Source organism: Coregonus clupeaformis, unplaced genomic scaffold (genome assembly GCF_020615455.1).
Source record: "Coregonus clupeaformis isolate EN_2021a unplaced genomic scaffold, ASM2061545v1 scaf0250, whole genome shotgun sequence".
Lineage (NCBI taxonomy): Eukaryota > Metazoa > Chordata > Actinopteri > Salmoniformes > Salmonidae > Coregonus > Coregonus clupeaformis.
In genome coordinates this window covers 59,718-82,314 of record NW_025533705.1, presented here as the reverse complement: position 1 = coordinate 82,314, position 22,597 = coordinate 59,718, and the positions used below count along the sequence as shown (strand labels likewise).

At 41.0% G+C, this 22,597-nt stretch overlaps 1 protein-coding gene across 1 annotated transcript in view; it reads left to right on the top strand.

Annotated features, from left to right (window-relative positions):
* Positions 1-22,597, top strand: part of adamts3 (ADAM metallopeptidase with thrombospondin type 1 motif, 3) — a 384,520-nt gene that overhangs the window by 340,709 nt on the left and 21,214 nt on the right. Inside the window, exon 21 of the mRNA XM_041869483.2 lies at positions 4,886-5,093. Within this exon, the coding sequence (XP_041725417.2) occupies positions 4,886-5,093 (208 nt within the window). The remainder of the gene's footprint in view (positions 1-4,885; positions 5,094-22,597) is intronic.

Here is a 22,597-nt window from a genome sequence, read left to right as displayed (position 1 = left end):
AAATGTGTCCTTTGGTCTGGAGTCCAAATTGGTTCCAACCGCCGTGTCTTTGTGAGACGCAGTGTGGGTGAACGGATGATCTCCGCATTTGTAGTTCCTACCGTAAAGCATGGAGGAGGAGGTGTTATGGTGTGGGGGTGCTTTGCTTGTGACACTGTGATTTATTTAGAATTCAAGGCCCACTTAACCAGCATGGCTACCACATCATTCTGCAGCGATACGCCATCCCATCTGGTTTGGGCTTAGTAGGACTATAATTTGTTTTGCAACAGGACAATGACCCAACACACCTCCAGGCTGTGTAAGGGCTATTTGACCAAAGAGAGTCCTCCACAATCCCCGACCTCAACCCAATTGAGATGGTTTGGGAGTGAAGGAAAAGCAGCCAACAAGTGCTCAGCATACGTGGGAACTCCTTCAAGACTGTTGGAAAAGCATTCCAGGTGAAGCTGGTTGAGAGAATGCCAAGAGTGTGCAAAGCTGTCATCAAGGCAAAGGGGTGGCTATTTGAAGAATCTCAAATATAAAATATATATTTTTGGTTACTACATGATTCCATATGTGTTATTTCATAGTTTGGATGTCTTCACTGTTATTCTACAATGTACAAAATAGTAAAAATAAAGAAAAACCCTTGAATGAGTAGTTGTGTCCAAACTTTTGACTTGTACTATATATATACTTTTTTATTCTATGTAATTTTACATTTTATACCCACATGGTAGTTATGCAAATTTCCCATGTAGGTTTAAATTTATAGCTGGTTTCCCAATCATAACCAACTGTTTTACCAGTTGTTACCTGTTTAACCCTAACCCTAACCCTAACCCAGTACACAGATTAATTAATTGTAATGTTTTTCTAACCTGCAGGAATATTTTTGACTTGTGCTTCAGGACCCTGTCCTGGAATCACATAGCTCATGCATTTACATCTTACGATCATAACCCATGGCATATTTCTGCAGGACGTGGTCCTGGTATCTCTATAGTACCTAACCCTAACCCTTTCATTAGGACTCTGTCCTGGTTATCTCTATAGTACCTAACCCTAACCCTTTCATTAGGACTCTGTCCTGGTTATCTCTATAGTACCTAACCCTAACCCTTTCATTAGGACTCTGTCCTGGTTATCTCTATAGTACCTAACCCTAACCCTAACCCTTTCTTCAGGACTCTGTCCTGGTTATCTCTATAGTACCTAACCCTAACCCTTTCATTAGGACTCTGTCCTGGTATGTCTATAGTACCTAACCCTAACCCTTTCATTAGGACTCTGTCCTGGTTATCTCTATAGTACCTAACCCTAACCCTAACCCTTTCATCAGGACTCTGTCCTGGTTATCTCTATAGTACCTAACCCTAACCCTAACCCTTTCATCAGGACTCTGTCCTGGTTATCTCTATAGTCCCTAACCCTAACCCTTTCATCAGGACTCTGTCCTGGTTATCTCTATAGTACCTAACCCTAACCCTTTCATCAGGACTCTGTCCTGGTTATCTCTATAGTACCTAACCCTAACCCTAACCCTTTCATTAAGACTCTGTCCTGGTTATCTCTATAGTACCTAACCCTAACCCTTTCATTAGGACTCTGTCCTGGTTATCTCTATAGTACCTAACCCTAACCCTTTCATTAGGACTCTGTCCTGGTTATCTCTATAGTACCTAACCCTAACCCTTTCATTAGGACTCTGTCCTGGTTATCTCTATAGTACCTAACCCTAACCCTAACCCTTTCATCAGGACTCTGTCCTGGTTATCTCTATAGTACCTAACCCTAACCCTTTCATTAGGATTCTGTCCTGGTTATCTCTATAGTACCTAACCCTAACCCTAACCCTTTCATCAGGACTCTGTCCTGGTTATCTCTATAGTACCTAACCCTAACCCTTTCATTAAGACTCTGTCCTGGTTATCTCTATAGTACCTAACCCTAACCCTTTCATTAGGACTCTGTCCTGGTTATCTCTATAGTACCTAACCCTAACCCTTTCATTAGGACTCTGTCCTGGTTATCTCTATAGTACCTAACCCTAACCCTTTCATCAGGACTCTGTCCTGGTTATCTCTATAGTACCTAACCCTAACCCTTTCATTAGGACTCTGTCCTGGTTATCTCTATAGTACCTAACCCTAACCCTAACCCTTTCTTCAGGACTCTGTCCTGGTTATCTCTATAGTACCTAACCCTAACCCTTTCATTAGGACTCTGTCCTGGTTATCTCTATAGTACCTAACCCTAACCCTTTCATTAGGACTCTGTCCCGGTTATCTCTATAGTACCTAACCCTAACCCTAACCCTTTCATCAGGACTCTGTCCTGGTTATCTCTATAGTACCTAACCCTAACCCTTTCATTAAGACTCTGTCCTGGTTATCTCTATAGTACCTAACCCTAACCCTTTCATCAGGACTCTGTCCTGGTATCTCTATAATAATAATATGCCATTTAGCAGACGCTTTTATCCAAAGCGACTTACAGTCATGCGTGCATACATTTTTGTGTATGGGTGGTCCCGGGGATCGAACCCACTACCCTGGCGTTACAAGCGCCGTGCTCTACCAATTGAGCTACAGAGTACCTAACCCTAACCCTTTCATCAGGACTCTGTCCTGGTTATCTCTATAGTACCTAACCCTAACCCTTTCATTAGGACTCTGTCCTGGTTATCTCTATAGTACCTAACCCTAACCCTAACCCTTTCATCAGGACTCTGTCCTGGTTATCTCTATAGTACCTAACCCTAACCCTTTTATCAGGACTTGGTCCTGGTATCTCTATAGTACCTAACCCTAACCCTTTCATCAGGACTCTGTCCTGGTTATCTCTATAGTACCTAACCCTAACCCTTTCATTAGGACTCTGTCCTGGTTATCTCTATAGTACCTAACCCTAACCCTAACCCTTTCATCAGGACTCTGTCCTGGTTATCTCTATAGTACCTAACCCTAACCCTAACCCTTTCATTAGGACTCGGTCCGGGTTATCTCTATAGTACCTAACCCTAACCCTTTCATTAGGACTCTGTCCTGGTTATCTCTATAGTACCTAACCCTAACCCTAACCCTTTCATCAGGACTCTGTCCTGGTTATCTCTATAGTACCTAACCCTAACCCTAACCCTTTCATCAGGACTCTGTCCTGGTTATCTCTATAGTACCTAACCCTAACCCTAACCCTTTCATCAGGACTCTGTCCTGGTATCTCCAACACGTGACCTATTCCTAGAACAGGATTTTCTAAAAGTTCTTAGAACAGGATTTTAAAAGTTCCCAGAACATTCCCCAATTGGAGGTTGTGTTTTAAGATAATCAGTCTCACCCTTAACTCTATATGTTCGGAATGGCGTATCCACTCACTGACACTCCCTACCGGTCTGAGGCGGGTCCCTTTCTGCTCCGAGTGTGGGGCTCCCTGAGCCACGTCTAACGCAGCTCCTGCGTGCAGTTAACCTCGGTCTCCTTGGGAGCATTCAGCAATCGGAGTTAACATCCCTGGTCCTCTGTAGCTCAGCTGGTAGAGCACGGCGCTTGTAACGCCAAGGTAGTGGGTTCGATCCCCGGGACCACCCATACACAAAAAAAATGTATGCACGCATGACTGTAAGTCGCTTTGGATAAAAGCGTCTGCTAAATGGCATATTATTATTATTATTATTATCCCATCCTCGTCACCAATAGTGGTGGTAATTCTAACCAAAGGGAGAGAGACTGTATTCTTCAAATAACTTTATTATAAGATTTGCAAAAATGAAGCAATCAACCATCACTGAATAGTTCAGTTGAAAAGTTTAATGAACAGAGCTATCTTTCGCCTTTCATAGAAAGTACATCCTTTTATCTTTGACAGTTAGCAGATGTGCAGAAACAGGCCCTGGGAACAGAGTTGTAAAAAGTAATTTAGCTCGTCTGTGTAGATCAATTAAGCTGATATCGCCACCACTCTCTGTTCCTCACTGCACTTCCCACATAGCTAAATTCCTGCCGATCGTAAACACAGGAGGTTACATAATGTGGTCGCACCCAAGCAGCTCATAAATCTGGACGCTCAGATTTATGACTAAGTCACACAAGATAAGCCTGTATCAATAAAAATACTAACATATAACAATAGATTATTATCTTAAGTAAAAACAGCATAGTATGTCTAATTAAACAGTATAGTATGTAATTAATATTTAATTTCCACCACACACTCTATGGTTGTCACACTATGGTTGTTCCTCTATGGTTCCTCTATGGGTCCTCTATGGTTGTTCCTCTATGGGCCCTCTATGGGTCCTCTATGGTTGTTCCTCTATGGTTGTTCCTCTATGGTACCTCTATGGGTCCTCTATGGGTCCTCTATGGTTGTCCCTCTATGGTTGTCCCTCTATGGTTGTTCCTCTATGGTTCCTCTATGGTTCCTCTATGGTTGTACCTCTATGGTGCCTCTATGGTTCCCCCTCTATGGTTGTTCCTCTATGGTTGGTCCTCTATGGTTCCTCTATGGTTGTTCCTCTATGGTTCCTCTATGGTTGTTCCTCTATGGTTCCTCAATGGTTGTTCCTCTATGGTTGTTCCTCTATGGTTCCTCTATGGTTGTACCTCTATGGTTCCTCTATGGTTGTTCCTCTATGGTTCCTCTATGGTTGTTCCTCTATGGTTCCTCTATGGTTGTACCTCTATGGTTCCTCTATGGTTGTCACTCTATGGTTGTTCCTCTATGGTTCCTCTATGGTTCCTCTATGGTTGTTCCTCTATGGTTGTTCCTCTATGGTTGTTCCTCTATGGTGCCTCTATGGTTCCTCTATGGGTCCTCTATGGTTGTTCCTCTATGGGTCCTCTATGGTTCCTCTATTGCTTCTATCCTGTTCTAACTGTGGTTGTTATTATCTCTCCAGATGGATCTCAGAGGATTGGGAGCACTGCACTAAGACTTGTGGCAATCTGGGTTTCCATATCCGGACGGTTCGCTGTGTCCAGTTCCTTAATGAGGGGACCAACCGCTCAGTCCACAGCAAGTACTGCAGCGGGGAGAAACCAGAGAGCAGACGGCCCTGTAACAGACTGCCCTGCCCTGCACACTGGAGGCCTGGGGCCTGGTCAGAGGTAATGAGTTATACTTATGTCTGGTCAGAGGTAAAGAAATATAGTTATACATGCTCAGAGGTAATGAGATATGGTTATGCCTGGTCAGAGGTAATGAGATATGGTTATGCCTGGTCAGAGGTAATGAGATATGGTTATACATGCTCAGAGGTAATGAGTTATGGTTATGCCTGGTCAGAGGTAATGAGATATGGTTATGCCTGGTCAGAGGTAATGAGATATGGTTATACATGCTCAGAGGTAATGAGTTATGGTTATGCCTGGTCAGAGGTAATGAGTTATGGTTATGCCTGGTCAGAGGTAATGAGTTATGGTTATGCCTGGTCAGAGGTAATGAGTTATGGTTATGCCTGGTCAGAGGTAATGAGATATGGTTATGCCTGGTCAGAGGTAATGAGATATGGTTATGCCTGGTCAGAGGTAATGAGATATGGTTATGCCTGGTCAGAGGTAATGAGATATGGTTATGCCTGGTCAGAGGTAATGAGTTATGGTTATGCCTGGTCAGAGGTAATGAGATATGCCTTAGTGGTTACTGGTCAGAGGTAATGAGATATGCCTTAGTGGTTACTGGTCAGAGGTAATGAGATATGCCTTAGTGGTTACTGGTCAGAGGTAATGAGTTATGGTTATGCCTGGTCAGAGGTAATGAGTTATGGTTATGCCTGGTCAGATTTAGTGTGTTATACAGTGCATTCGGAAGTATTCAGATGTTGTTACGTTGCAGCCTTATTCTAAAATGGATTAACTTATTTTGTGTCCTCATCCATCTACACACAATACCCCATAATGACAAAGAGAAAACAGGTTTGTAGAAATTTCTGCACATTTATTGAATATAAAAAACTGAAAATACCTTATTTACATAAATATTCAGACCCTTTGCTATGAGACTCGAAATTGAGCTCAGGTGCATCCTGTTTCCATTGATCATCATTGATATTTTTCTACAACTTTATTAGAGTCCACCTGTGGTAAATTCAATTGATTGGACATGTTTTGGAAAGGCACACACCTGTCTACATAATGTCCCACAGTTGACAGTGCATGTCAGAGCAAAATCCAAGCCATGAGGTCGAAGGAATTGTCCGTAGAGCTCCGAGACAGGATTTTTTCGAGGCACAGATCTGGGGAAGGGTACCAAAAAAATGTCTGCAGCATTGAAAGTCCCCGGGAAAACAGTGGCCTCCATCATTCTTTAATGGAAGAAGTTTGGAACCACATAGACTCTTCCTAGAGCTGGCCGCTCAGCCAAACTGAGCAATCGGGGGAGAAGGGCCTTGGTCAGGGAGGTGACCAAGAACCCGATGGTCACTCTGACAGAGCTCCAGAGTTCCTCTGTGGAAATGAGAGAACCTTCCAGAAGGACAACCATCTCTGCAGCACTCCACCAATCAATCCTTTATGGTAGAGTGGCCAGACGGAAGCCACTCCTCAGTAAAAGGCACATGACAGCCTCTTGGAGTTTGCCAAAAGGCACCTAAAGGACTCTCAGACCATGAGAAACAAGATTCTTTAGTCTGATGAAACCAAGATTGAACTCTTTGGCCTGAATGCCAAGCGTGAAGTCTGGAGGAAACCTGGCACCATCCCTATGGTGAAGCATGGTGGTGGCAGCATCATGCTGTGGGGATGTTTTTCAGCGGCAGGGACTGGGAGGCTAGTCAGGATCGAGGGAAAGATGAACGGAGCGAAGTACAGAGAGATCCTTGATGAAAACCTGCTCCAGAGCTCTCAGGACCTCAGACTGGGGCGAAGGTTCACCTTCCTACAGGACAACGACCCTAAGCACACAGCCAAGACACTGCAGGAGTGGCTTCGGGACAAGTCTCTGAATGTCCTTGAGTGGCCCAGGAGAGCCTGGACATGAACCTGATCGAACATCTCTGGATACACCTGAAAATAGATGTGCAGCAACGCTCCCCATCCAACCTAACAGAGCTTGAGAGGATCTGCAGAGAAGAATGGGAGAAACTCCCCTAATACAGGTGCGCCAAGCTTGTAGAGTCATACCAAAGAAGACTCGAGACTGTAATTACTGCCAAAGGTGCTTCAACAAAGTACTGAGTAAAGGGTCTGAATACTTACAGTCGTGAAAAAGTAAGTACACCCCATGGAAAGGGTTAGGGTTAGGGTTAGGGTTAGGGTTAGTACACAGATTAATTTTCATTAAGACTCTGTCCTGGTATCTCTATAGTACCTAACCCTAACCCTAACACCCCATGGAAAGTTGCCATTTTGTTTTTGGGACATATTTGGACAGATGGATATGTAATCTTCACTTCAACACTATTGACAGATAAAGGTAACCTAATTTAACAAATGGCACTGAAAGATTATACTTTGCAATCATTTATTCATCAAAAATTTACAGAAATGCAATTCCATAGTTCGGGAAAAATAAGTACACCCCTAGCTTCAATAGCTTGTGTTGCCCCCTTTTGGCTGAAATAACTTAATGTAGACGTTTCTTGTAACTGTCTATCAGTCTCTTACACCGACTGGGAGGAATTTTTGCCCACTCTTCTTTACAGTACTGCTTCAACTGTGTCATGTTCGAGGGCTTTCTTGCATACATGGCCCGCTTCAAGTCTCCCCACAGCATTTCGATAGGATTGAGATCTGGGCTTTGACTCGGCCATTCCATAACCCTCCATTTCTTCTTTTTGAGCCATTGTGTTGTAGCTTTGCTTTTGTGTTTTGGATCATTGTCCTGTTGCAAGATCCATGTCCGGTTCAGCTTCAGCTTTTTGACAGATGGCCTCAAATTCTCCTCAAGAATTCTCTGGTACAATATAGAATTAATGGTTGACTCAATGATGGCAAGTTGGCCCTGAGGCAGCAAAGCAGCCCCAAACCATAATGCCACCGCCTCCATGCTTTACGGTTGGTAAGAGGTTCTTCTGTTTAAAGGCAGTGTTTCGTTTACGCCAAACATGGCATCTGGTATTGCAACAAACGAGGAAAACTATCTGTAAGTCAATGAAGAACAAATTGTTATTTACAATCAAATTGTATTGGTCACATACACATATTTATCAGTTGTTATTGCAGGTGTAGCAAAATGCTTGTGTTCCTAGCTCCAACAGTGCACTAATATCTAACAATACACACGAAAAAGTAAAAGAATAAAAGATAGAAATATTAGGACGAGCAATGTTGGAGTCCGGAGTATAAATAGTTTGTGTGTATATATACAGTGGGGGAAAAAAGTATTTAGTCAGCCACCAATTGTGCAAGTTCTCCCACTTAAAAAGATGAGAGAGGCCTGTAATTTTCATCATAGGTACACGTCAACTATGACAGACAAAATGAAAAAAAAAAAATCCAGAAAATCACATTGTAGGATTTTTAATGAATTTATTGGCATATGATGGTGGAAAATAAGTATTTGGTCAATAACAAAAGTTTCTCAATACTTTGTTATATACCCTTTGTTGGCAATGACACAGGTCAAACGTTTTCTGTAAGTCTTCACAAGGTTTTCACACACTGTTGCTGGTATTTTGGCCCATTCCTCCATGCAGATCTCCTCTAGAGCAGTGATGTTTTGGGGCTGTCGCTGGGCAACACAGACTTTCAACTCCCTCCAAAGATTTTCTATGGGGTTGAGATCTGGAGACTGGCTAGGCCACTCCAGGACCTTGAAATGCTTCTTACGAAGCCACTCCTTCGTTGCCCGGGCGGTGTGTTTGGGATCATTGTCATGCTGAAAGACCCAGCCACGTTTCATCTTCAATGCCCTTGCTGATGGAAGGAGGGTTTCACTCAAAATCTCACGATACATGGCCCCATTCATTCTTTCCTTTACACGGATCAGTCGTCCTGGTCCCTTTGCAGAAAAACAGCCCCAAAGCATGATGTTTCCAACCCCATGCTTCACAGTAGGTATGGTGTTCTTTGGATGCAACTCAGCATTCTTTGTCCTCCAAACATGTTGAGTTTTTACCAAAAAGTTATATTTTGGTTTCATCTGACCATATGACATTCTCCCAATCCTCTTCTGGATCATCCAAATGCACTTCAGACGGGCCTGGACATGTACTGGCTTAAGCAGGGGGACACGTCTCGCACTGCTGGATTTGAGTCCCTGGCGGCGTAGTGTGTTACTGATGGTAGGCTTTGTTACTTTGGTCCCAGCTCTCTGCAGGTCATTCACTAGGTCCCCCCGTGTGGTTCTGGGATTTTTGCTCACCGTTCTTGTGATCATTTTGACCCCACGGGGTGAGATCTTGCGTGGAGCCCCAGATCGAGGGAGATTATCAGTGGTCTTGTATGTCTTCCATTTCCTAATAATTGCTCCCACAGTTGATTTCTTCAAACCAAGCTGCTTACCTATTGCAGATTCAGTCTTCCCAGCCTGGTGCAGGTTTACAATTTTGTTTTTGGTGTCCTTTGACAGCTCTTTGGTCTTGGCCATTGTGGAGTTTGGAGTGTGACTGTTTGAGGTTGTGGACAGGTGTCTTTTATACTGATAACAAGTTCAAACAGGTGCCATTAATACAGGTAACGAGTGGAGGACAGAGGAGCCTCTTAAAGAAGAAGTTACAGGTCTGTGAGAGCCAGAAATCTTGCTTGTTTGTAGGTGACCAAATACTTATTTTCCACCATAATTTGCAAATAAATTCATTAAAAATCCTACAATGTGATTTTCTGGAATTTTTTTTCTCAATTTGTCTGTCATAGTTGACGTGTACCTATGATGAAAATTACAGGCCTCTCTCAAGTGGGAGAACTTGCACAATTGGTGGCTGACTAAATACTTTTTTTCCCCACTGTATATATATATATATACAGTGCATTCGGAAAGTATTCAGACCCCTTGACGTTTTCCACATTTTGTTACGTTACAGACTTATTCTAAAATGGATTCAATTAAAACTGTCCTCATCAATCTACACACAATGCCCTATAATGACAAAGTGAAAACAGGTTTTTATTTATTTTTGTAAATTTATTAAAAATAAAAAACAGAAATACCTTATTTACATAATTATTCAGACCCTTTGCTATGAGACTCGAAATTGAGCTCAGGTGCATCCTTTTCCATTGATCATCCTTGAGATGTTTCTACAGCTTGATTGGAGTCCACCTGTGGTAAATTCAATTGATTGGACATGATTTGGAAAGGCACACACCTGTCTATATAAGGACCCACAGATTACAGTGCATGTCAGAGCAAAAACCAAGCTATGAGGTCGAAGGAATTGTCCGTAGAGCTCCGAGACAGGATTGTGTCGAGGCACAGATCTGGGGAAGGGTACCAAAACATTTCTGCAGCATTGACGGTCCCCAAGAACACAGTGGCCTCCATTATTCTTAAATGGAAGAAGTTTGGAACCACCAAGACTCTTCCTAGAGCTGGCCGCCCAGCTAAACTAAGCAATCGGGGGAGAAGGGCCTTGGTCAGGGAGGTGACCAAGAACCCGACGGTCACTCTGACAGAGCTCCAGAGTTCCTCTGTTGAACCTTCCAGAAGGACAACCATCTATGCAGCACTCCACCAATCAGACCTTTATGGTAGTGGCCAGACGGAAGCCACTCAGTAAAAGGCACATGACAGCCCGCTTGGAGTTTGCTAAAAGGCATCTAAAAGTAGTCTCAGACAATGAGAAACAAGATTCTCTGGTCTGATGAAACCAAGATTGAACTCTTTGGCCTGAATTCCAAGCGTCACGTCTGGAGGAAACCTGGCACCATCCCTACGGTGAAGCATGGTGGTGGCAGCATCATGCTGTGAGGATGTTTTTCAGCAGCAGGGACTGGAAGACTAGTCAGGATTGAGGGAAAGATGAACGGAGCAAAGTACAGAATACTTATGTAAATGTGATTTGTCCGGTTTTTTTTATGTACACATTTTTTTTTAAATTAAAAAATGTGCTTTGTCATTATGGGGTATTGTGTGTAGATTGATGAGGAAAATATTCAATTTAATTCATTTTAGAATAAGGCTGTAACGTAACAAAATGTGGAAAAAGTCAAGGGGTCTGAATACTTTCCGAATGCACTGTATATACTGTATATATATATATATATATATATATATATATATATACTTGGAGTAGCAGTCACAACATCCGGACTTGTGTCACGATCGTTATAAGATGAAGCGGACCAAGGCGCAGCGTGATATGCATACATTATTTTATTGCAGTACACAACACGAACCAAAACAAACGATACGTGAAGTCCTGGGTTGAACACAAACCTTCCGGAACAAGATCCCACAATAAACAGTGCCAAACAGGCTGCCTAAGTATGGTCCCCAATCAGAGACAACAAGCTACAGCTGCCTCTGATTGGGAACCACCCTGGCCAACATAGAAATACACGAACTAGAACAAAACATAGAAAATAACACATAGAAAATCCACACCCTGGCTCAACATATAAGAGTCCCCAGAGCCAGGCGTGACAGTACCCCCCCAAAGGCGCGGACTGCGACCGCGCCAACCAAACACAAGAGGGTAGGGGCTGGGTGGGCATTCCGCCTCGGAGGCGGATCCGGCTCCGGGCGTGACCACCACTCTCTCTCTACCCCCCCGTAGCGCCCCTGGTCTGGTCTGGCCCCGCTGGCCGGAGCTGGACTGGACATCGGTGGAGCGGATTGCTCTGGCTCCGGTGTGAAGCAGCTGACCGGTGCCGGACCAGGTACCGGTGGAACAGGCACGGACCGTGCCGGACTGACGACGCGCACCACTGGCTTGGTGCGGGGAGCAGGAACGGACCGGGCTGACGACGCGCACCACTGGCTTGGTGCGGGGAGCAGGAACAGGCCGGACCGGGCTGGCGACGCGCACCACAGGCTTGGTGCGGGGAATAGGAACAGGCCGGACCGGGCTGGCGATGCGCACCACTGGCTTGGTGCGGGGAGCAGGAACGGGCCGGACCGGGCTGGCGACACGCACCACTGGCTTGGTGCGGGGAGCAGGAACAGGCCGGACCGGGCTGGCGACGCGCACCACTGGCTTGGTGCGGGGAGCAGGAACAGGCCGGACCGGGCTGGCGACGCGCACCACAGTCTTGGTGCGAGGGACAGCGCACCAATGGCTTGGTGCGGGGAGCAGGAACAGGCCGGACCGGGCTGACGACGCGCACCACAGGCTTGGTGCGAGGGACAGGAACAGGCCGGGCTGGACTGTGGAGACGGACTGGAGGTCTGGAACGGAGAGCTGACACAACCCGTCCTGGCTGAATGCCTATTTCCACACACTCTGTGTGAGGCATCAGCACAGGACGTACAGGGCTGTGCACTCGTACTGACACTACAGCACGTGGCACTGGCGCAGGATATCCGGGACCGAGGAGGGGTACTGGAGGCCACGAGCGTTGAGCCGGCACACTCCGTCCTGGCTGCATGCCCACCTTAGCTGCTTACCTATTGCAGATTCAGTCTTCCCAGCCTGGTGCAGGTCTACAATTTTGTTTCTGGTGTCCTTTGACAGCTCTTTAGTCTTGGCCATAGTGGAGTTTGGAGTGTGACTGTTTGAGGTTGTGGACAGGTGTCTTTTATACTGATAACAAGTTCAAACAGGTGCCATTAATACAGGTAACGAGTGGAGGACAGAGGAGCCTCTTAAAGAAGAAGTTACAGGTCTGTGAGAGCCAGAAATCTTGCTTGTTTGTAGGTGACCAAATACTTATTTTCCACCATAATTAGCAATCTCCCAATCCTCTTCTGGATCATCCAAATGCACTCTAGCAAACTTCAGACGGACCTGGACATGTACTGGCTTAAGCAGGGGGACACGTCTGGCACTGCAGGATTTGAGTCCCTGGCGGCATAGTGTGTTACTGATGGTAGACTTTGTTACTTTGGTCCCAGCTCTCTGCAGGTCATTCACTAGGTCCCCCCCGTATGGTTCTGGGATTTTTGCTCACCGTTCTTGTGATCATTTTGACCCCACGGGGTGAGATCTTGCGTGGAGCCCCAGATCGAGGGAGATTATCAGTGGTCTTGTATGTCTTCCATTTCCTAATAATTGCTCCCACAGTTGATTTCTTCAAACCAAGCTGCTTACCTATTGCAGATTCAGTCTTCCCAGCCTGGTGCAGGTCTACAATTTTGTTTCTGGTGTCCTTTGACAGCTCTTTGGTCTTGGCCATAGTGGAGTTTGGAGTGTGACTGTTTGAGGTTGTGGACAGATTTATTTTATACTGATAACAAGTTCAAACAGGTGCCATTAATACAGGTAACGAGTGGAGGACAGAGGAGCCTCTTAAAGAAGAAGTTACAGGTCTGTGAGAGCCAGAAACTTGCTTGTTTGTAGGTGACCAAATACTTATTTTCCACCATAATTTGCAAATAAATTCATTAAAAATCCTACAATGTGATTTGCTGGAAAAAAAAAATCTCAATTTGTCTGTCATAGTTGACGTGTACCTATGATGAAAATTACAGGCCTCTCATCTTTTTAAGTGGGAGAACTTGCACAATTGGTGGCTGACTAAATACTTTTTTTCCCCCACTGTATATATATTGTTTGTTTTTACTCCTGCATTTCCTCCAATCATTTTCATGATGTCCATCTGGTATGCTTCTATATGCCATATCTTTCTAACTGTGCTCAATATAATGAAACACAACAGCCCTACATATACTTTACAAATAAAAACCACTATAATAAAATGCCACAATATTACAAATTACAAATAAAACAGTATAATAAATCCCACTATAATAAAACAGAACAGCCCTACATATACATTACAAATAAAACCCACTATAATAAAACCCACTATAATAAAACCCACTATAATAAAACCCACTATAATAAATCCCACTATAATAAATCCCACTATAATAAAACCCACTATAATAAAACACAACAGCCCTACATATACATTACATATGAACCACAACAGCCCTACATATACATTACATATGAAACTCAACAGCCCTACATATACATTACATATGAAACACAACAGCCCTACATATACATTACAAATAAAACCCACTATAATAAAACCCACTATAATAAAACCCACTATAATAAAACCCACTATAATAAAACACAACAGCCCTACATATACATTACATATGAACCACAACAGCCCTACATATACATTACATATGAACCACAACAGCCCTACATATACATTACATATGAAACCCAACAGCCCTACATATACATTACATATGAAACACAACAGCCCTACATATACATTACATATGAAACCCAACAGCCCTACATATACATTACATATGAAACCCAACAGCCCTACATATACATTACATATGAAACATAACAGCCCTACATATACATTACATATGAAACCCAACAGCCCTACATATACATTACATATGAAACACAACAGCCCTACATATACATTACATATGAAACCCAACAGCCCTACATATACATTACATATGAAACATAACAGCCCTACATATACATTACATATGAACCACAACAGCCCTACATATACATTACATATGAAACCCAACAGCCCTACATATACATTACATATGAAACATAACAGCCCTACATATACATTACATATGAAACCCAACAGCCCTACATATACATTACATATGAACCACAACAGCCCTACATATACATTACATATGAACCCCAACAGCCCTACATATACATTACATATGAACCACAACAGCCCTACATATACATTACATATGAAACATAACAGCCCTACATATACATTACATATGAAACATAACAGCCCTACATATACATTACATATGAAACATAACAGCCCTACATATATATTACATATGAAACCCAACAGCCCTACATATACATTACATATGAACCACAACAGCCCTACATATACATTACATATGAAACCCAACAGCCCTACATATACATTACATATGAAACATAACAGCCCTACATATACATTACATATGAACCACAACAGCCCTACATATACATTACATATGAAACCCAACAGCCCTACATATACATTACATATGAAACATAACAGCCCTACATATACATTACATATGAAACCCAACAGCCCTACATATACATTACATATGAACCACAACAGCCCTACATATACATTACATATGAACCCCAACAGCCCTACATATACATTACATATGAAACCCAAAAGCCCTACATATACATTACATATGAACCACAACAGCCCTACATATACATTACATATGAAACATAACAGCCCTACATATACATTACATATGAAATAGAACAGCCCTACATATACATTACATATGAAACCCAACAGCCCTACATATACATTACATATGAAACACAACAGCCCTACATATACATTACATATGAAACACAACAGCCCTACATATACATTACATATGAAACCCAACAGCCCTACATATACATTACATATGAAACACAACAGCTCTACATATACATTACATATGAAACCCAACAGCCCTACATATACATTACATATGAAACACAACAGCCCTACATATACATTACATATGAAACCCAACAGCCCTACATATACATTACATATGAAACACAACAGCCCTACATACAGTGGGGAAAAAAAGTATTTAGTCAGCCACCAATTGTGCAAGTTCTCCCACTTAAAAAGATGAGAGAGGCCTGTAATTTTCATCATAGGTACACGTCAACTATGACAGACAATTGAGAAAAAAAAATCCAGAAAATCCCATTGTAGGATTTTTAATGAATTTATTTGCAAATTATGGTGGAAAATAAGTATTTGGTCACCTACAAACAAGCAAGATTTCTGGCTCTCACAGACCTGTAACTTCTTCTTTAAGAGGCTCCTCTGTCCTCCACTCGTTACCTGTATTAATGGCACCTGTTTGAACTTGTTATCAGTATAAAAGACACCTGTCCACAACCTCAAACAGTCACACTCCAAACTCCACAATGGCCAAGACCAAAGAGCTGTCAAAGGACACCAGAAACAAAATTGTAGACTTGCACCAGGCTGGGAAGACTGAATCTGCAATAGGTAAGCAGCTTGGTTTGAAGAAATCAACTGTGGGAGCAATTATTAGGAAATGGAAGACATACAAGACCACTGATAATCTCCCTCAATCTGGGGCTCCACGCAAGATCTCACCCCGTGGGGTCAAAATGATCACAAGAACGGTGAGCAAAAATCCCAGAACCACACGGGGGGACCTAGTGAATGACCTGCAGAGAGCTGGGACCAAAGTAACAAAGCCTACCATCAGTAACACACTACGCCGCCAGGGACTCAAATCCTGCAGTGCGAGACGTGTCCCCCTGCTTAAGCCAGTACATGTCCAGGCCCGTCTGAAGTGCATTTGGATGATCCAGAAGAGGATTGGGAGAATGTCATATGGTCAGATGAAACCAAAATAGAACTTTTTTGGTAAAAACTCAACTCGTCATGTTTGGAGGACAAAGAATGCTGAGTTGCATCCAAAGAACACCATACCTACTGTGAAGCATGGGGGTGGAAACATCATGCTTTTGGGCTGTTTTTTCTGCAAAGGGACCAGGACGACTGATCCGTGTAAAGGAAAGAATGAATGGGGCCATGTATCGTGAGATTTTGAGTGAAAACCTCCTTCCATCAGCAAGGGCATTGAAGATGAAACGTGGCTGGGTCTTTCAGCATGACAATGATCCCAAACACACCGCCCGGGCAACGAAGGAGTGGCTTCGTAAGAAGCATTTCAAGGTCCTGGAGTGGCCTAGCCAGTCTCCAGATCTCAACCCCATAGAAAATCTTTGGAGGGAGTTGAAAGTCTGTGTTGCCCAGCGACAGCCCCAAAACATCACTGCTCTAGAGGAGATCTGCATGGAGGAATGGGCCAAAATACAAGCAACAGTGTGTGAAAACCTTGTGAAGACTTACAGAAAACGTTTGACCTGTGTCATTGCCAACAAAGGGTATATAACAAAGTATTGAGAAACTTTTGTTATTGACCAAATACTTATTTTCCACCATCATTTGCCAATAAATTCATTAAAAATCCTACAATGTGATTTTCTGGAATTTTTTTTCTCATTTTGTCTGTCATAGTTGACGTGTACCTATGATGAAAATTACAGGCCTCTCTCATCTTTTTAAGTGGGAGAACTTGCACAATTGGTGGCTGACTAAATACTTTTTTTCCCCACTGTATACATTACATATGAAACCCAACAGCCCTACATATACATTACATATGAAACCCAACAGCCCTACATATACATTACATATGAAACCCAACAGCCCTACATATACATTACATATGAAACATAACAGCCCTACATATACATTACATATGAAACCCAACAGCCCTACATATACATTACATATGAAACCCAACAGCCCTACATATACATTACATATGAAACACAACAGCCCTACATATACATTACATATGAACCACAACAGCCCTACATATACATTACATATGAAACACAACAGCCCTACATATACATTACATATGAACCCCAACAGCCCTACATATACATTACATATGAAACATAACAGCCCTGCATATACATTACATATGAAACCCAACAGCCCTACATATACATTACATATGAAACCCAACAGCCCTACATATACATTACATATGAAACCCAACAGCCCTACATATACATTACATATGAAACCCAACAGCCCTGCATATACATTACATATGAAACAGAACAGCCCTACATATACATTACATATGAACCACAACAGCCCTACATATACATTACATATGAACCACAACAGCCCTACATATACATTACATATGAAACCCAACAGCCCTACATATACATTACATATGAAACACAACAGCCCTACATATACATTACATATGAACCACAACAGCCCTGCATATACATTACATATGAACCACAACAGCCCTGCATAAACATTACATATGAAACATAACAGCCCTACATATACATTACATATGAAACCCAACAGCCCTACATATACATTACATATGAAACACAACAGCCCTACATATACATTACATATGAACCACAACAGCCCTGCATATACATTACATATGAAACATAACAGCCCTACATATACATTACATATGAAACAGAACAGCCCTACATATACATTACATATGAAACCCAACAGCCCTACATATACATTACATATGAACCACAACAGCCCTACATATACATTACATATGAACCACAACAGCCCTACATATACATTACATATGAAACACAACAGCTCTACATATACATTACATATGAACCACAACAGCCCTACATATACATTACATATGAACCACAACAGCCCTATATACAGTGGGGAGAACAAGTATTTGATACAATGCCTATTTTGCAGGTTTTCCTACTTACAAAGCATGTAGAGGTCTGTAATTTTTTATCATAGGTACACTTCAACTGTGAGAGACGGAATCTAAAACAAAAATCAAGAAAATCACATTGTATGATTTTTAAGTAATACATTTGCATTTTATTGCATGACATAAGTATTTGATACATCAGAAAAGCAGAACTTCATATTTGGTACAGAAACCTTTGTTTGCAATTACAGAGATCATACGTTTCATGTAGTTCTTGACCAGGTTTGCACACACTACAGCAGGGATTTTGGCCCACACCTCCATACAGACCTTCTCCAGATCCTTCAGGTTTCGGGGCTGTCGCTGGGCAATACGGACTTTCAGCTCCCTCCAAAGATTTTCTATTGGGTTCAGGTCTGGAGACTGGCTAGGCCATTCCAGGACCTTGAGATGCTTCTTACGGAGCCACTCCTTAGTTGCCCTGACTGTGTGTTTTGGGTCGTTGTCTTGCTGGAAGACCCAGCCACGACCCATCTTCAATGCTCTGAGGGAAGGAGGTTGTTGGCCAAGATCTCGCGATACATGGCCCCATCCATCCTCCCCTCAATACGGTGCAGTCGTCCTGTCCCCTTTGCAGAAAAGCATCCCCAAAGAATGATGTTTCCACCTCCATGCTTCACGGTTGGGATGGTGTTCTTGGGGTTCTACTCATCCTTCTTCTTCCTCCAAACACGGCGAGTGGAGTTTAGACCAAAAAGCTCTATTTTTGTCTCATCAGACCACATGACCTTCTCCCATTCCTCCTCTGAATCATCCAGATGGTCATTGGCAAACTTCAGACGGGCCTGGACATGCGCTGGCTTGAGCAGGGGGACCTTGCGTGCGCTGCAGGATTTTAATCCATGACGGCGTAGTGTGTTAGTAATGGTTTTCTTTGAGACTGTGGTCCCAGCTCTCTTCAGGTCATTGACCAGGTCCTGCCGTGTAGTTCTGGGCTGATCCCTCACCTTCCTCATGATCATTGATGCCCCACGAGGTGAGATCTTGCATGGAGCCCCAGACCGAGGGTGATTGACCGTCATCTTGAACTTCTTCCATTTTCTAATAATTGCGCCAACAGTTGTTGCCTTCTCACCAAGCTGCTTGCCTATTGTCCTGTAGCCCATCCCAGCCTTGTGCAGGTCTACAATTTTATCCCTGATGTCCTTACACAGCTCTCTGGTCTTGGCCATTGTGGAGAGGTTGGAGTCTGTTTGATTGAGTGTGTGGACAGGTGTCTTTTATACAGGTAACGAGTTCAAACAGGTGCAGTTAATACAGGTAATGAGTGGAGAACAGGAGGGCTTCTTAAAGAAAAACTAACAGGTCTGTGAGAGCCGGAATTCTTACTGGTTGGTAGGTGATCAAATACTTATGTCATGCAATAAAATGCAAATTAATTATTTAAAAATCATACAATGTGATTTTCTGGATTTTTGTTTTAGATTCCGTCCTTCACAGTTAGTGTACCTATGATAAAAATTACAGACCTCTAAATGCTTTGTAAATAGGAAAACCTGCAAAATCGGCATTGTATCAAATACTTGTTCTCCCCACTGTATATATTACAAATAAAACACTTGAATAAATCCCATTATAATAAAACACAACAGCCCAACATATACATTACAAATAAAACCCACTATAATAAAACCCACTTGAATAAATCCCATTATAATAAAACACAACAGCCCAACATATACATTACAAATAAAACCCACTATAATAAAACCCACTATAATAAATCCCATTATAATAAAACACAACAGCCCAACATATACATTACAAATAAAACCCACTATAATAAAACCCACTATAATAAAACCCACTATAATAAATCCCATTATAATAAAACACAACAGCCCAACATATACATTACAAATAAAACCCACTATAATAAAACCCACTATAATAAAACTCCCATTATAATAAAACACAACAGCCCAACATATACATTACAAATAAAACCCACTATAATAAAACCCACTATAATAAAACACTTGAATAAATCCCATTATAATAAAACACAACAGCCCAACATATACATTACAAATAAAACCCACTATAATAAAACCCACTATAATAAATCCCATTATAATAAAACACAACAGCCCAACATATACATTACAAATAAAACCCACTATAATAAAACCCATATACCCACTATAATAAAACACTTGAATAAATCCCATTATAATAAAACACAACAGCCCAACATATACATTACAAATAAAACCCACTATAATAAAACACTTGAATAAATCCCATTATAATAAAACACAACAGCCCAACATATACATTACAAATAAAACCCACTATAATAAAACCCACTATAATAAAACACTTGAATAAATCCCATTATAATAAAACACAACAGCCCAACATATACATTACAAATAAAACCCACTATAATAAAACCCACTATAATAAATCCCATTATAATAAAACACCCTCATAAAAAACCCACTATAATAAAACCCACTATAATAAAACCCACTATAATAAAACCCACTATAATAAAACCACTTGAATAAATCCCACTATAATAAAACACAACAGCCCAACATATACATTACAAATAAAACCCACTATAATAAAACCCACTATAATAAAACCCAAAATAAAACCCATTATAATAAAACCCACTATAATAAAACCCACTATAATAAAACCCACTATAATAAAACCCACTATAATAAAACCCACTATAATAAAACACTTGAATAAATCCCATTATAATAAAACACAACAGCCCAACATATACATTACAAATAAAACCCACTATAATAAAACCCACTATAATAAAACCCACTATAATAAAACACTTGAATAAATCCCATTATAATAAAACACAACAGCCCAACATATACATTACAAATAAAACCCACTATAATAAAACCCACTATAATAAAACACTTGAATAAATCCCATTATAATAAAACACAACAGCCCAACATATACATTACAAATAAAACCCACTATAATAAAACCCACTATAATAAAACCCACTATAATAAAACCCACTATAATAAAACCCACTATAATAAAACCCACTATAATAAAACCCACTATAATAAAACCCACTATAATAAAACACTTGAATAAATCCCATTATAATAAAACACAACAGCCCAACATATACATTACAAATAAAACCCACTATAATAAAACCCACTATAATAAAACCCACTATAATAAAACCCACTATAATAAAACCCACTATAATAAAACCCACTATAATAAAACACAACAGCCCAACATATACATTACAAATAAAACCCACTATAATAAAACCCACTATAATAAAACCCACATATAACATAAAACCCACTATAATAAAACCCACTATAATAAAACCCACTATAATAAAACACTTGAATAAATCCCATTATAATAAAACACAACAGCCCAACATATACATTACAAATAAAACCCACTATAATAAAACCCACTATAATAAAACCCACTATAATAAAACCCACTATAATAAAACCCACTATAATAAAACCCACTATAATAAAACCCACTATAATAAAACACAACAGCCCAACATATACATTACAAATAAAACCCACTATAATAAAACCCACTATAATAAAACCCACTATAATAAAACCCACTATAATAAAACCCACTATAATAAATCCCATTATAATAAAACACAACAGCCCAACATATACATTACAAATAAAACCCACTATAATAAAACACAACAGCCCAACATATACATTACAAATTGAACCCACTATAATAAAACCCACTATAATAAAACCCACTATAATAAAACCCACTATAATAAATCCCATTATAATAAAACACAACAGCCCAACATATACATTACAAATAAAACCCACTATAATAAAACCCACTATAATAAAACCCACTATAATAAAACCCACTATAATAAAACCACTATAAAAACACAACAGCCCAACATATACATTACAAATAAAACCCACTATAATAAAACCCACTATAATAAAACCCACTATAATAAAACCCACTATAATAAAACCCACTATAATAAAACCCAACTATACATCATAAAACCCACTATAATAAAACCCACTATAATAAAACACAACAGCCCAACATATACATTACAAATAAAACCCACTATAATAAAACCCACTATAATAAAACCCACTATAATAAAACCCACTATAATAAAACCCACTATAATAAAACACAACAGCCCAACATATACATTACAAATAAAACCCACTATAATAAAACCCACTATAATAAAACCCACTAT